The sequence below is a fragment of the Microchirus variegatus genome (genome assembly GCF_963457635.1).
Source record: "Microchirus variegatus genome assembly, chromosome: 11".
Lineage (NCBI taxonomy): Eukaryota > Metazoa > Chordata > Actinopteri > Pleuronectiformes > Soleidae > Microchirus > Microchirus variegatus.
Window position 1 is genome coordinate 24,415,174 of NC_139812.1, and position 15,190 is coordinate 24,430,363.

A 15,190-nucleotide genomic window follows, 5' to 3' on the forward strand; every position below is an offset into this window, starting at 1 on the left:
TCATGTTGAGATGAGGTCTGTATCTATGTGGCTTTTAAGCTGACTTAGCATTAACAATTATCTAAAAGATATAAATGCTTTGTGAAATGCTCAGCGACAATAGATTTATTCATATTTCACTGAAACAATTAAAGCCACCAAATCTTTTAAACCCATTAACACTACATTTAGATACAGTCAAATGAAATAATCCCAAGCCAGCATGGCCAACATAATTCTTTAAAGCTGCAGCCGGCGGGGGAAGTAGGACTGGGAATATCACTATAGTCCCCGATTCAATTTGTATTGTGTAATGCGATCGTTTTGATGATTACATTTTGTTGTTTCTCCCCCCCTCTACCTTCAAATCATACAATATTTCCAAAAATTCAATGCAAGCCATGTCACGTTTACGTTGATGTGAACTAAAATAAAACAGTGCTATATTAACTCATCCAACAGGATGTTTATTAGAAGACCCGGGTTCTCGTGACCCAGCCTTTCTGCATGGAGTTTGCTCGTTCTACCCGTTTGTGCGAGGGTTTTCTCTGGGTACAGTCCCGAAAACCTGCAGAGGTTTAATTGGACGCTAAATTAATTGACCGTAGGTGTGAGTGTGAGAGTGAAAGTTCCTGCGATGGACTGCTGGTGAGCTAAAAACATTTTAAAAACTGCTCTTAAGGACACAGCACACTGTGAGCCTTCAGATGAACATGCTTCAAATTAAACTGGAACATTTCTTTTCAAAACCTTGACAATGAAAAGAAAATCTTAAATGTTTCTGTATTTCGTTTTTCCCCCTTCCACCCCACCCAGCCCACAACCTACATTTGTCCTCATTTGTCAAATCTGTTGTGCACATATGCGCATAAGTTTTAACAGTTAAATGTCTCCGGCTCTCTTTCTTTATCGTCACTTACACACAGACACGTTTTGATAGGTAGTTGGAGAACGGGAGAAGAAAGAATAATTGTGATAATATGAGCTTTTCCTCCACAGTGTACTTGAGCTACTTAGACAAGTGAAACCATTAGAAATGGCTGCTCTCTCACACACGGTACTGACAGTTCAAATTTACACCAAAATAAAAAAGGTGTGTGTTGGTGTGTGTACTAAACAGTTCATACTGGCCGATGAGAGTGTAATGCGGAGGATGAATGTGAGAAAAGAAGGTGGAGGAGGACTGGGGGAGCGGTGAGGTGAAGAGGCAAGAGTATCCACAAGTCACGGGTGTCACATTAAACAACGGCTTGATTTTGGTGTGTTTGACACTGTTACGAGGGGTTGGCTCTTGTGTTTGACAGCCCAACTACTCTGCTGCTCTCAGGAAATAAGACGAATTAGACACCGAGCTGCTCGACAGTCCAAATATCAGAGCGGCGCAGACTAAACAAGCCGGAGCGGTGAAAGTTGTGTGTTTCTGTGACATGGTGTTTAGAGACACATTTTTTTTTTAATATGTCTGACAAGCTGTTACCCCCAAATATGGAGTGATTCAGGGTCAGGTAGATGAGGAAACATGCACATTACCTGGTACACTGTGTTCCCAAGAGGCGTATTTTGCGTGTCCCCTAAAGATGTTTGTATTTAACTAAAAATTCAAAGTCAACAGGCTGCACAATCAGCTCCAGAAAGCACTTAATTTAAGGCTTTAACATACCCCCCCCCCCTACTTTTTTTTATCGTTTTCACCTTTTCCATATTACCTAAAATCCCTTTTGTGTGAATGGAAAAATGAAGGTAAACATATGTTAAATTAATAACAGCTACGACGCTTTCGCAAGCATTCATTACCATGACACCACACGTTGATGCAAGCCAGCGCAGCGTTTTTCAAACTACAAAAAGCTATCATACAGTGTACAGTACAAAGGGGTGGGGGGGGGGGGTTAGACTGTTCTCCTAAATCACACTGCACAGAGTTTGTTTTTATGCCTGAACCTTTTTTTTAATCTACTACTAACCTCAGTAGATGAAAGACTAAAGTTATACCTTTGTTTGTCTCGTTTTCAGGTTCATGAAGAATGCTGGCGCTGTTGTTGATGCAGTTACGTGGCAACAGTAGGTATTTTACCCTTTTATTTTTTCCCCTATTTTGCCCTTGAAAGAAAAACCCCAAATTGGCTTGGTTGTTTTAGGAACAGTGGACTCGCTCATTTAACTAATTACAAATCTAACAGCACAGGACATGTTGTGCTTTTCCACCATTATCTCTACACTCTCTCCGTGTGTGTGTACGCAGTAGCCAGTAATAACCACTATTAACACGGTTACCTAAAGAGACCGATGCATAAATGTGGAGAGCTGTGTTTACCCTGCAAATGGAACAACAGGAAAAGGAGCCCGAGAGAGTTAAATTAGTAACACCTGCCATTTGTCTATTGCACTCACCAGAGGAATGCATGCAGAACCTATCAGCGGTTTGATCATTTCCCCTCCCTCTTTTATCTGTTTTTCTTGACACATGTAAATAAAGTAAATGTGTAGAGAAAGACACACACACTCACACACCCTCCTCTCTGAAGCTCAGCCAAACCCTGTGTGACTGAGTGAGCGGTCATTAAGGTGAAGGTCAGGTCTAATTAGAAGAAATTAGATGAAACGGAAGGAGGAAGGGCCGTCAGTAAGGCTTAGGAAAACACCACCCACACTGTTAAAATCAAACCATATGCTCTGGCTCATTCCCCCCTGTCAATTAGCCCCATTTTACACTAGAGGTCCAGATTCCAGGCTAACCAAGGCTGCGTGACAGAAAGTCTGACCTCAACAAAAGAAGCCAAACTAATAAAAAAAGCGAGACCACTCATTAACACGTCTCTGACACAGGTTTTACTCCTCTCTGCAGCTGGCCGTGTTTTTGAGTGAAGCACCTCTCATTGTCGAGCATCATGTGGCTTCGTTAGAGATGTGGTTTTTTCTGTGGCTTACAGTCGGGGAGGTGTTCTGTCTGAGCGCCGTGGTGGTGATGAAAGACGTTCATTATTGGGATTTTTGTGAACCTCCAGATTCGGAACGTCGATACGTGGTTTGCATTATGTTGTGACGTTTTTTTCCGCAACATTGTAGTTGCAAATTTGCAGCATCTTGCCTGAATTACCTTGCTTGAATTGTCCAGCAAAACATAAGCAGAATGGGTTTGTTTTTTCCCCCAGTTTCTCCCTTGCTTTCCTCCATCTTTCTGCACGTTGTTTTCTTTTCTTATGCAGTGCTGCCTCCTTATGTATTTTCATTGATTGTTTTTTGACAACCGTTCAACTTCAAACTTTGTGTGTGTATATTTCTGAAGACTCGAGGAAGTGTGTCGTGTTGACGTTGAAGTGTTTTGGTTGAGCCCTCTTTGAGAATAACAAAAACAGAGGAATATCAAACAACAGTCTGTCACGACTGGACCGAAGCATCCATTTAACCAACAATGGTGAATAAAGTAAAGATGGCTGCTCCCCAGTGAAAGCATGCACTCCCCTCCCCAACAAAACAAGCTGCAGTTACACAACCGTGCACAGGATCATCTTAAGTGTGATTATAGACAGAGACCTAATCGCTGCAAACAGGAAATAGCTCGTATCACAGCAGTGCAACTGTGTACAGTTGCTTAAAGTGAAGGCGTCATTTGTTTACGACAGTGACAGCAAGACGATGTTTACTTTTTACTCTTCCCCCAAGCATTGTATGTTAGGATTGTCTGTATTAATATACATGTACTTACCGTTATGGTTATTTCACTGTCTTCTAACGTGGGTTACTCAGTTCCTCGTATGTTGTCTCACATTAACATGAAAGATCTGATTAAACCAGGACGCTCTGAGCAAACGCTTTGCTCGATGTCGATGTGTTCTCATTCAGCCTCAGTCAGTGTTCAGTGTTGTCCTGTTAGTGTTGAGCAGTTAAATCATAGATTAAAGCCAAATTTAGCTAACTACCATCATTAACATCAAAGTATTTCATTCTTTAAGCTGACAAAAGCCCATCGTTTGTCTTCTTGTCAGTCCTAAGGTGTTTTAATCTGGCGTTTGTCTATTATTTCTGGGTCAAGGTCTGGGACATATACAAGCACAAGTAATTCAACTAGCTTGACTAACTGCATTTTCTGGGTGTGTTTGGACAATTTCAGTTGGACAAACACATATTTAAAAAGTACTGTTTCAGTCGGACTAATGCGATAATTGTATTTACTATCTAACGTCGTGTAAAACGTGACTGTCTCACTGAGATCTAACGGTGGAGGTGATCTGGGCAAGGTAAAAGTTTCCTGGGCCACAGTGAATGACCGCCTGATGAACTGCGGGGGGTATTTAGCAGAGCGATCGTCTTAGGTGTGAAACATGCCCGGCAAAAAGCCTCCTGCTGAAAAGTCTGTTAAAACATACACGGTCATAAAGAATGTGCAGTAACGACCCTTGCTTTTGAAAATGAGTGTTACTCATAACAAGCACGGTCAACCTGAAAGGGAATTAGAAGCGCCGTGCTCCGAGCTTTAAGTGGTTGCAATTTAAACAGGGCAGAACGACACTTTACACCCACATCTTTCTTGTCTCGTCAGGATGACAGCGGTGCTACATGCCAGAGATCCTGGTGTGCTGCTTATTTATGGCTGAAGGGAGGAGAGAAAAAAAAATAGATGTTAAAGATGTTCAGGCACCGAGGGACTATAAATTTACTGATGGCATTCCCGTGGGAAGCAACATATCCTTTAGCTGCTATGTAATGATTGATCTGATAGTAACCTGCTGGACCACATCAAGGAACACATCCTCTTCTTGCTTTTACCCTGCACTCTCTCCGTATCGCTCCATCACTGCTCCAGATGGCCAGTCCTTAAATGTGCACTTGTACAAGTCAAGTTAAAGATCATAAACTTCATGCTTTAATTAAATATTTCCATTCATACTCCACAACAGCTTTATATACTATATTGTAACTGATTAAGTATTTAAAAATGACAGTTATTTCTCCAGAAAATAAGTTTCTTTTATGTTTAAATTAAGTTGCAGATTTGAATTTGTGTTATAGATATACTCCCACCTTCACCCGTCCCTGTCTGATCATATCATGTATTATCCTCTGCACTGTTCGCTGCTGTGTTATAGACGATTTTGTTTGTGAGCTGTCTTTGATGTGGTTCACCGAGAACGGCTGAAACAAGCTGAGCGAGTGGATCTTTGTCTGAAAACAGTTGGACAAAGCATTGTTGTGTTTTTATTGAACTCCGGTCAGTCTGGGAAGTCATGTCATGTCGTTGGATGAACAAAAGGAGAAGTTCAAAAGCGTAGACCCAAGATATGATCCTGGCTAAAATGTTGGAGCAACACTTGTTAATTTCAATTTATTTATGTGGGTTCTTATCTAATGAACCGTGAAACTGAAGGAAGCTAATCTTACCTGATGCTTTCACATCGGCAGAAATTCCCACTGATGCAGTTACAAGATACTGTACTGATTTTTCTCCTGTTTCCATATATGAGCTGGAATGTCTTCTCCTGGGGATCCGGAGCGAAGAATTATTGTGAGATCTCTGGAAAGATGACAGGAAAACCAAATAATTTGTGTAAAGCTATGACTTAATCCCGGCGTTGTTTACACTTTGAGGCCAGGGGGCTTGGGACTTTTCCAACGCTGTGACTAAAATTGCAATGAGGTTTAACTCGCATTGCAACACTGTTTCACCCCTCATGGACAAAGATTCAGCTTTTTATTCTCAGCAGCTTTGTTCACACATTTTCACAAACCTTTTACCAAAACAGTTTTACCAGAGGTTTGACCTTGGAATCAACTGGCGTTATTATTTATTCACATTACAGTGCAAATTCCTCCTCAGCATTGTCCCCCTCAGATAAAAGAAAATGCTGACTAGCGATCTCTGACTGGGTTTCCTCAATTGTAAATTGCCGATCGTAGTTGTCTTGGAATGTTCTCTGGTTCCGGGAAGGAGAAAAAAAAGAAAAAAAAAGCTAAATTTGCACAAAACACTTGCAGCTTTCAGCAGGACTGGACAGAGCTGGTCTGGTATGTTATTAATAACATTTGTTGCTTAAAAGATTCAGAGGAAGAAATCTGCTCTGCACTGAGTCACAGATATTTTGGATCTCTCTAATTAACAGGTGTTGCAGCTGTTTCTGTGACTGCTTTTATTATAGTACTCATTAATGCATGTTGAATTACGGTTTTGAAATTGCCGCGTGTGTCTTTTAAACATAAACAAATGTGTCCGTCAGACCCTGTTCAGACCGGGTCGTCACATTTGTACGCGTTTAAACAATCTTTACGCACCCACAGAACTGATCACGAGAACCAAATTTTGAAGCTTTATAGATCCATATTCCTGCAAGAAAGTCCATCCCCGGGATAAATTAAAGACTCATGCTGATGTCATCTGACCAGCAGCGTTTCATTAATTAACAATTAATCATTTTGTTTTTGCAAACAGTCGTGACATCAGCGTGTAGTTAAATAAAGGGTGGGGGGAAAGCCATATCCCGATCATAATATCTGGTCACAGGAGGAAAAGCATCCAGGATGATCAAATCCCTGAGGGCGTAATAACACAATGTTTATTATCAGCGCCACACAAGTCTCTCATGTGTTTGTCAGTGTTTTGATTTCATGTCGCCCGGTGACATTCTGTCACTTTACACATGAAATTAGTTTTGTGAAGAAACAGAGGGAGTCAGTGGCGACGGCTGTGTGTAGGTTGTTGAAGTATGACTTAAACTGAATTATTAAACTTAAATTATTCCGTTATTATTATCATACTATTACCATGATACTGTTATGTAAAGTATCGCATGTACTATAGTGTGTAACTTCTTTTCTACTCTCTCAACTCTTACGAATGATCTTGTAGAGGAAGTAGATTTTGGCCTTAACCACCAATAAATTCATGAAAGTCTCATCATATTTACTTCATTCTTTTATACACAGGATAACCCAGGGATGTACAGTATGTGTGGATTATTCAGCCTCAGTCAGGAAATCTGAACTCTTCCCAGTTACCTTTTCACAATGTAATCCCACATTTGGACACACACTTGGATTTTTATTAAGCTGAAGTATAATTGGACATGTCAGAGGCTGTTTTTATCGTTGCTGTAATGAAAGACAGACGAAAGAAAATTGTAGGGTTTGGATTTTTTAAACCGGTAACAGGTAAAGAGCCCTGCCAGCAAAGATGGGGGAGTATAAGCTGTGTGTGTTTGGGGAGTTGCTTCATTCTTTTGTTTTACAGTTTAAATGCCATTGATTTAAGGCAGAGGGTAAAAAATGTATATAAATGTGCCTTTTTTTTAGTGCTTTACAAATGTTTTACATAAAAACTGAAATGAAACGACAGCCTATCTGAACTTGAATGAAGAGATATGAAGCATGTAATGTATGCATTTCTGGCACTTTAAAGAGTGTTTTTCTCTCACCGCTTTGACCCCGCTTTCTCTTTGCAGTTACTACATGGACGGCAGAGTGAACAGAGCAGAGGACTTCCTAAAAACCCGTCTGTTGGACACACTGACCGAGCAGATAACTAAAGTCACCCAGGTACACATCTATTATAAATGATCTCTGTCCTTATCTCTTGTTCTTATCAAGACTTGGTGAGACTACAGATGGACCACTCAACCCTCCCCTTTCTAACATTTTGAGCTATTTTATTTCTGTCAATTTCAATTTTACGACAACCTCGGAGGAGAACATGAAGAAATAACAACAGCAGTGACGGGGATCATACAGGCTCTAGCTACAGTTTTACGACGATTAAGCCTCGTTGTACAAACCACAGGAGTGAGCCCTCGTAGGTGTGTTGCAGCAGACTTGTTTTCAGTTTTCAGAGACGAACAGAGCTAAAGAGCTTGAGAGAAGAAGAAGAGGAAGAGAAGCAGTTATGTTTGGTGGTGGGTGTGTACTGTGTTAGATGCTGAAGTGGCTCATTTAGTGATATATCTGTTGCATTTCTATTGATATACGGTGATACCCTGAGTAAGTCACTTGCCATGTTTGAAGCCTGTCAGGCAACAGACAGACAGTTCCTTGCATTTATTCATGTGTGGACCTCAACTTCTTCTTCTACTTTTTTTTCTATGGCAGCTTGCATCCATGATGTTGCATTACTACCGTGTGTACAGTGTCATGAGCACCCCAGAATAAAAATGAATGAAAATGAAGCATTAATTCCTGGAATTCAAAAGCAGAATTCATTCACAGAATAATAATTTGAGTTTGATGTCATTGACACTGTGTGTTTCTGTCACTTACTGCAGGTGGTGAACACACACACTCTTGGTAAGAAGGTGTGGCTTGGTGGACTGGGCCCGGCGTGGTCTGGAGGCAGCAGTAATCTCTCTGACACTTACGCTGCTGGCTTCCTGTAAGTACCGTTATTATCACGGCTGCATCATTGTTGTTGTTTTTTTGCATATAGAGGACAAAAAAAACAGCTGTGCAAGAGAACTGAAAAAGCATATTGATTTCTGGTGATGTGTCTCATAATTAAAAGCATTCCCAGTCATTTTTTTCTTCTTCATGTATATTCATCTGTGTTCCAGGTGGGTGAACACACTGGGCATGGCTGCTGTGCAGGGGATAGACGTCGTGTTGCGTCACTCGTTCTTCGACTACGGATACACGCACCTCGTGGATCAGAACTTTAACCCTTTACCTGTAAGTTTCTCCATTTCGGCAAAAGAGTTAGCGGCTATTGTTTTCACCAGGCTTTGAGGCTGAGCCTTCCCGCTATACGCTCTGAGACTTTCCCGTACCAGGTCCGGTCGGTGCCTCGATCGGTGGCACCTCTCGCTCTTTCCCGTGGGAGCTATTAGCTAAGATGAAAGGCGTTTAGTGGTGATGAGTGGATAGACGCGGGGGCGAAAATGCCATGTAACCTTAGCCCTTTGCCAGTAGCTCAGGACAGTGCCACTGCTCCCCTCATCCCCCCCATCACAACTGTGCGCTTCTCTGTGCAGGACAGTCGGCCGGTGAGAGATCTGTAATATGAGACAGACATGTTAGTCAAATAGCCTGCAACGCTGTGTGAAATGGAACTGCCCAGTCCCAAGTTCCTCCTTTGGTCTCAATAATACGAACAGTGTTCGAAACAATCCCATTTTTACAGACATGTAGATGACGTGGTTTTTCGGGGGGTCACAATAGTTCTTTATTATTCAACTCTAACTCTGATTTACGAAAGTTCTCTGATTTATTTCTATATTTTCTTTTAAGTGAGAGCTTTCTCTCTTTTTTTCTTTTTGTAGGGAAAAAAATAAATACAATTGAGTTGTGTATAAAGTGGCGAAAGGTTATCATGAGCCAACAACATAAAATAGTTTAGCTGAGGCAGAGCTGGGGGTGAGAGGCTTGTATTTAGAGCATGTACAGTAAATCATTGTACTTATAATAAAGGAGAACTGTTCAAGATTCTTTTGTTCTGACATAAATGGCAGCTACAACGAGTATTGGCAATACCAATGGTGCCAGTAATGGTTTTGGGCTGTTGAACAAATCACTTCTACTAAATCTAACAATAACTTTTAACTAAAACCCTATACTTACTTCTTTCCCATGGAGCATATATAAAACAATACAATTAAACAGTTTAGATGACTTAATTTTTCCCTCACCTCTTTGTTTTCTGGGAAAGACTATATCGTGGCTGGATGACGTCTGAACGCAGCACCTTCATCTTCACCTTCTGAGAGAATATACTGCAGGGCCGACCTGTCCTCTGCCTCTGCATGGGAAATTTATGACATGGCCCCCTTCCCCTGTAGTCAACGGCCCCAGGCCATTGAATGATTCTCACACTTCATCTTTTCCTACTTTTACACCGCCACATTCATCCTCTCTGTTAGCCCCCGCTCTTTGTTCTGTTTGTATTTTAGTATGTACAGTCAGTCATGTATCTGTTTCAACCCCCTCCAGAAATGTGGCCCGATGAAGTTAAATTGTTCTTATCTGAAAAGAAGATATGGGGGAAAGTTTGTTGTGGGACATCCACCCCTGAATGTGAAATAATTTCTAATCTTTTACACCATTAATCACGACAAATTAAGGACATTAAACACAAGCTATTATGTTTTCAAAATGGCAAACTTAAGTAATTGTGGATTTTGTTGAAGTGGTGAACATTAATTTAAACCTACATGTTGAAACATATAAGTCATGACGTTTACTTGAGTTTTTAAGGCTACTATAGGTGAACTTTTGTTTCTATGTTCAACCTTGTTACAGTCTTCTATACTAAAAAAAATATGTCTTTCGGATCCAGAGCTGGGAGAAGAAACTGCCAAGTTTGCAAATCTGTGTGACACTCGCACGTTTGTGGGCATAAAGCACAGTATTTATATTTAGCTTTACCTGGAAACCATTTCTGAGTATTTGATCGGAAATCCGCTCAAAGCTCGCTGAAGGATTTGACTTCAATCGAAAACCGCCGCAACGTTGAGCTTCTCAATTTCTCAGAGCTCAACAGGGTCTAATAAACCATGGCAGCCACGTTTATTTTTGACATATTAACTAAACACAGAAGGTTAATTGTTATTCTTCTATTTGCCACGCTCCTTTCCTTTTTTGCTTAACTTTTCCTTGGCATGTTACTGGTTAACTTGTTTTTCCGCTCTCTTTTTTTCTGATTGATGTATAAATGTGACGTCTGTTTTTCTGTTTGTCTGTCAGTCTGTCTGTCTGCTCCGATAAGAAGAGCTGGGGGCAAAGAACGCAACAGGGAGACAGACAAGCAATTAGACAGGAAAACAGTCAGACAGTCAGACCGCTGACCATTTACGACCTCAGCTGATATTTCACCAACAATGTCGGCATTATGTCCCCCTGATTCATCTTTGAAACAGCTATAGTTTCACATCACACCAATTTATTTATGCAGGTTTCTATGACTTGTGAGTTGTAAAAATTTCAAAACAAAGCGAGAGAGAGAGAGGGCGAGAACAGCACCTCTGTGGCCATTTTGTACGAGCGCGACTCCGGGAATCGTAGCCGTTCTTTGTTTTATAATCACAGATCATAAGCGCTGGCCATACATTCATGCATCCATCCCTGTGCCTGTGGCCAACACTATACGGTTCCATACTGTGCTCTGCTTCTTTCGATGCCTCGGCAGCAAATTAAGTTAAAGCCTGCATGGAAAAAAAAGAATCCCCTTAAATGTTGCCATATGCAGGATTGCATGGGAACTTCCTGAGGAACACATGTTGCTCTGGCTTTTTCTGTGAGAGGTGTTGAGTCTGTGTAGTCTATAGAGTGAGACACAGCGCGGTGGACACGCCGAGCAGCGATAGCCGAAGACAACAATCCACGACTGGACATAATATTTAGGTGAAAAATGTCATATTTAAGAGCCGTCAAGTCTGCGGCTCTTATATACGACGTGACGTGTTACACATGACAATCATCTCCGGCTAAACGTTAAGTGTCAAAGTGCTGACATCTCTGACATAGACACGTCTATTTTTCCCCCCTCTCACCCGTCAGAGAGTGGCTGCTTTGCTGTGGCATTATTAATACTCTCACGGCTGTACATATACAGTACAGTGCAGTATTTCCCCTAGCAGGGGGAGAAACCAGGCAAGGTCATTTTCAATCAATTATCCTGACACATTTAACGACAGTGGAATTGGAAATGCTTTTCAAATGTTGTCCTGCTGTCCGTCAGTTCAGATCTTATGAAAAATTTCCTTTTTCACACCTGGCTGTTTTGACACTGTGTCCACCAGCGACAGTGAATCCTGCTGTGGATGAATGTAGCAGATTAAATTAAATTGCTCATATATCTGAGACTTTACTTTTCAAAATCAATCTTTCTCCACTTTCAAACCTTAGTGACTCTCTGCACATGTTGTGGGCAAACAGTACTTGTAAATACAGTATTTTTACTTCACCTGGAAATTAATTTACACTCTTAATTTCTTGTATAGCTTTTGAGGACCTCATTGGAAATGTAGTTAAAGTATGGAATTAGATTTGTGTCAATATTTTCAAAACAAAACTCAGGAATCCAACACTTTTCTGAAAATGCACTTGTTCTTTGTGCTCCTTCATTTGTTCTTTTTTGCGCTTCCTGGTTTGTTCTTTGCACCTTGGTTTTTTGTTTGTGGGCGGGCCTTAAGAAGCTGTCTGCTGATTGGCTACTAAGTTTTGTAGCGACAGCTCAATGCACCGGAAGTCGTCATTGGTTTGGAGTCACTGTCCATCTGGAACTTGTTCTCCGTCAACGTCCGAGAAAATAATTGTAAATATTTAACGTTTATAATCTGACAAATGTTAAATTTGACGGGCAGCTTCCTAACGAAAAACCACGGAGTGCAAAGAACACATTAAAATACAATATTTTTGAGTGATTAAATCGATATTTAATATATATATTCGATATTTTTTATAGTTTGATTTGTTAAAAGTGTTGTTTGAAAAAAAAAAAAAATATTGACACAAATCTAATTCCATATTAAAGCTGGCTGAAGATTGTCAACTTCTTCTTTTCCAACTCCTGATCCAAATCTCTACCAGTTAAATCCTGCTTTTTGTGATGATAAAATTAACCCAAATGCTCATAAAAGCAACGCTGTGTGTGTTTGTGTGTGTTACAGGATTACTGGTTCTCTCTAGTGTTCAAGCATCTGGTCGGTCCCAGAGTTCTAGCAGTGCGCGTGGCTGGACTACAGCGGAAGCCACAGCCGGGGCGAGTGATACGAGACAAGCTGCGAATCTACGCCCACTGCACCAGCTACTACAAGTAGGTGCTACATCTTTAGCACCTCGGATTAGTCCATAAACTGCACATAATCACGCTGCGGGCATGTTCTTTGTCACTGTACACCGTGATTGAGCGAAACGCTCTTCAGTCGAGACTGACACACATCCTCTTCGGTGATACTTTGGGAATGTTCCTGGAAGATTTTGGGTGAAAGAACAAACTACTGCGGTTTTATTTTGTTTTGATGTTCTCCTGCAAACACCTGCGGAGAATAGCGTCTGTTGGGGCAGAACAAAATCCCCCAGCTGGCCTATTCAGCCTCTCATAAATAAGCAGACCGCAGACGCCTGCTCATTCCCAGCTCAGAGCCTATAAAACTTAACGGGTATCACTTATCAGGTGTGTGGGTTCTGTCTCCCCGCCGTCAAAGAGCCGCTGAAAGGTGTGCGAGGCCTTTATCCCATCTCGGATTGGCTGGAGGGGGGCATTCGAGGGGAAGGGGAGGGACAATAAGGCGGTCTGTGCCGCGAGCAGATAGAGTGCCACCGTGGCCTGTTCAAGGTTATCATTTAACCCAGGCCAGTGGCTGTCAGCACCAGGCTAGACTTACGGCCTTACCCTGTGGACAGGGCTCGTTCACAGGTGGAGCATCCTTAGGAAAAAATAGTGGCGTGCACAGATAGACGGGTTGATAAGTGCTCAGGAGTTGCGTAACGATGGCTCGATGACATGGCACGATGCAAAATGTTTGAAATTGTTTTTCAACGGGTGAACTCACTCAACGCCAGAGACGTGGATGACATGTGGCGCCGCTCAGCGCAAACTTCACGCACCTATCAGGCCCCGGCCGACTCGCGTGATCAGACGGCGAGGCACAAAAGCACTACCTCTCGAATCCAAAGCCACTTCAGTTGTCATCGTCTCTGCCACTTTGTGGTTTTGAGTCAACCCACAAAGTGGATGAACCATTGTAGTCTTTGTGGTTGGACTGTACTGTGTTAGACATATGTGCTCAGACAGTCTGTGGTTTGGAGAAGTCTTTGCAGATTAGATATTTGACTTTCACCGCCCTTTTACCCCCTTTTAGCGGTTAGCGTTGCTTCTCCATGGATGCTCCGACATCAAACAGCATGGACATGTTTATGTTCCTGGTTTGGATCTCATCATTGGAAAAGCTCCTGAGAGGTCTTTATCTCTCCCTCCATCTCACCGTCTGATCCGTCACTCACAGCCATGGGCTGTGTTCGTCAGAAAAGAGGCTCCAAATGTTTATCGCAAATTATTCACTACTTTTTAATCTCTTGGTAAGATACTGCATATAGAATATTAGCAGTTTTTTTTCCCGGTTAATGGAGCTGTGAGCGAAAGAGCAAAGAAAACAAGGAGACTGCTTAAAAAACATGTGAGCTTATTTAGATGGAGAGGAGGGGGATGAAGTGTCAGCTCAGCCCTGACCACCAACGGTGACATGTGGTATTCACTACAGCTGTGTTGTCTTTGTGTTCATATCTGGGCCCTTATTAGATTTTATCGTGTTTGTCTTATCTGTCTCACTTAGTTATTTACCTTTGGCCTGTATCCCGACCAAACTGGTGTCCCCAGTGTTTTCCTCCTTTGTCCCATAATTCAACAAGTGTTCACACCCTTCATCCCCACAGTGACATCTTTTAATAATGGACACTGCACCACATAGGATGACGATAAAGGCTTTGAAAATTGTGATTTAATGTCATTCATGCTAAACATAAATGATAGGTTTTAGGCTGTGATAAAGAGCAACTCGCCGCTTAGAGGAATTCCCCATCTTGAACCTACTTTATCTTTATTATTTTTCCGCAGGCTTTTGATCTCGATTGGATCAAGGAGTGGTGGTTTGATTCCATTACTATATGTAATAAAAATATCAAAGAGTTTCTCCTCTCTTTGTAGTCATCTTTGATTAGAGAGAATTTTATTCAATATGGCATTGTAATATATAATGAATCCCGATTAACAGATGTGGTATAAAGTGTCTTTTCTGAAGCTGAAGGGGGAATTAATGTAAAGGCTTTTTTTTGTCCTTTATGTTTCCAGTCATAACTACGTGAGAGGCTCCATAACAATCTACATCATCAATCTGCATCGGTCGCGGAAGAAAATCAAGCTGGCGGGAACATTACGGAACAAAACTGTCCATCAGTACCTGCTGCAGTCGTACGGCGCTGAGGGACTCAGAGCTAAGTTAGTTTTACACACTTTCTCTCTCTGACATGACATTACACACTTTTTTAATCAATGTATCGGGGTTTTATCCATTCATTTTTGATCAAACAAGATGATAGACCCAAATTATAACAGTATTTATGTATTTATTCAACATAAATTGATAAAGTTTGCAAAAACACTGACTCACGGGGCCTTTAAATCATTTTATTTTGCAACGGTTAAACAAATGTTAAGGCGTCCAGTTTATGAAATTAAAGTCAACAGTAGTTGTTGAACTGAAATGCAGATTAGACTGTTGTGACGTGTGATGGAGAACGT

The 15,190-nt window shown here is 41.4% G+C and overlaps 1 protein-coding gene across 1 annotated transcript in view; it reads left to right on the forward strand.

Moving 5' to 3' along the window:
• The window catches only part of hpse2 (heparanase 2), a gene marked incomplete at its 3' end in the record, with an annotated part of 46,579 nt that overhangs the window by 29,957 nt on the left and 1,432 nt on the right, over positions 1–15,190 (forward strand). The window contains exons 6-11 of the mRNA XM_083898196.1: positions 1,993–2,040; positions 7,413–7,506; positions 8,226–8,332; positions 8,511–8,625; positions 12,561–12,706; positions 14,741–14,887. Coding sequence (XP_083754322.1) covers positions 1,993–2,040; positions 7,413–7,506; positions 8,226–8,332; positions 8,511–8,625; positions 12,561–12,706; positions 14,741–14,887 — 657 coding nt within the window. The remainder of the gene's footprint in view (positions 1–1,992; positions 2,041–7,412; positions 7,507–8,225; positions 8,333–8,510; positions 8,626–12,560; positions 12,707–14,740; positions 14,888–15,190) is intronic.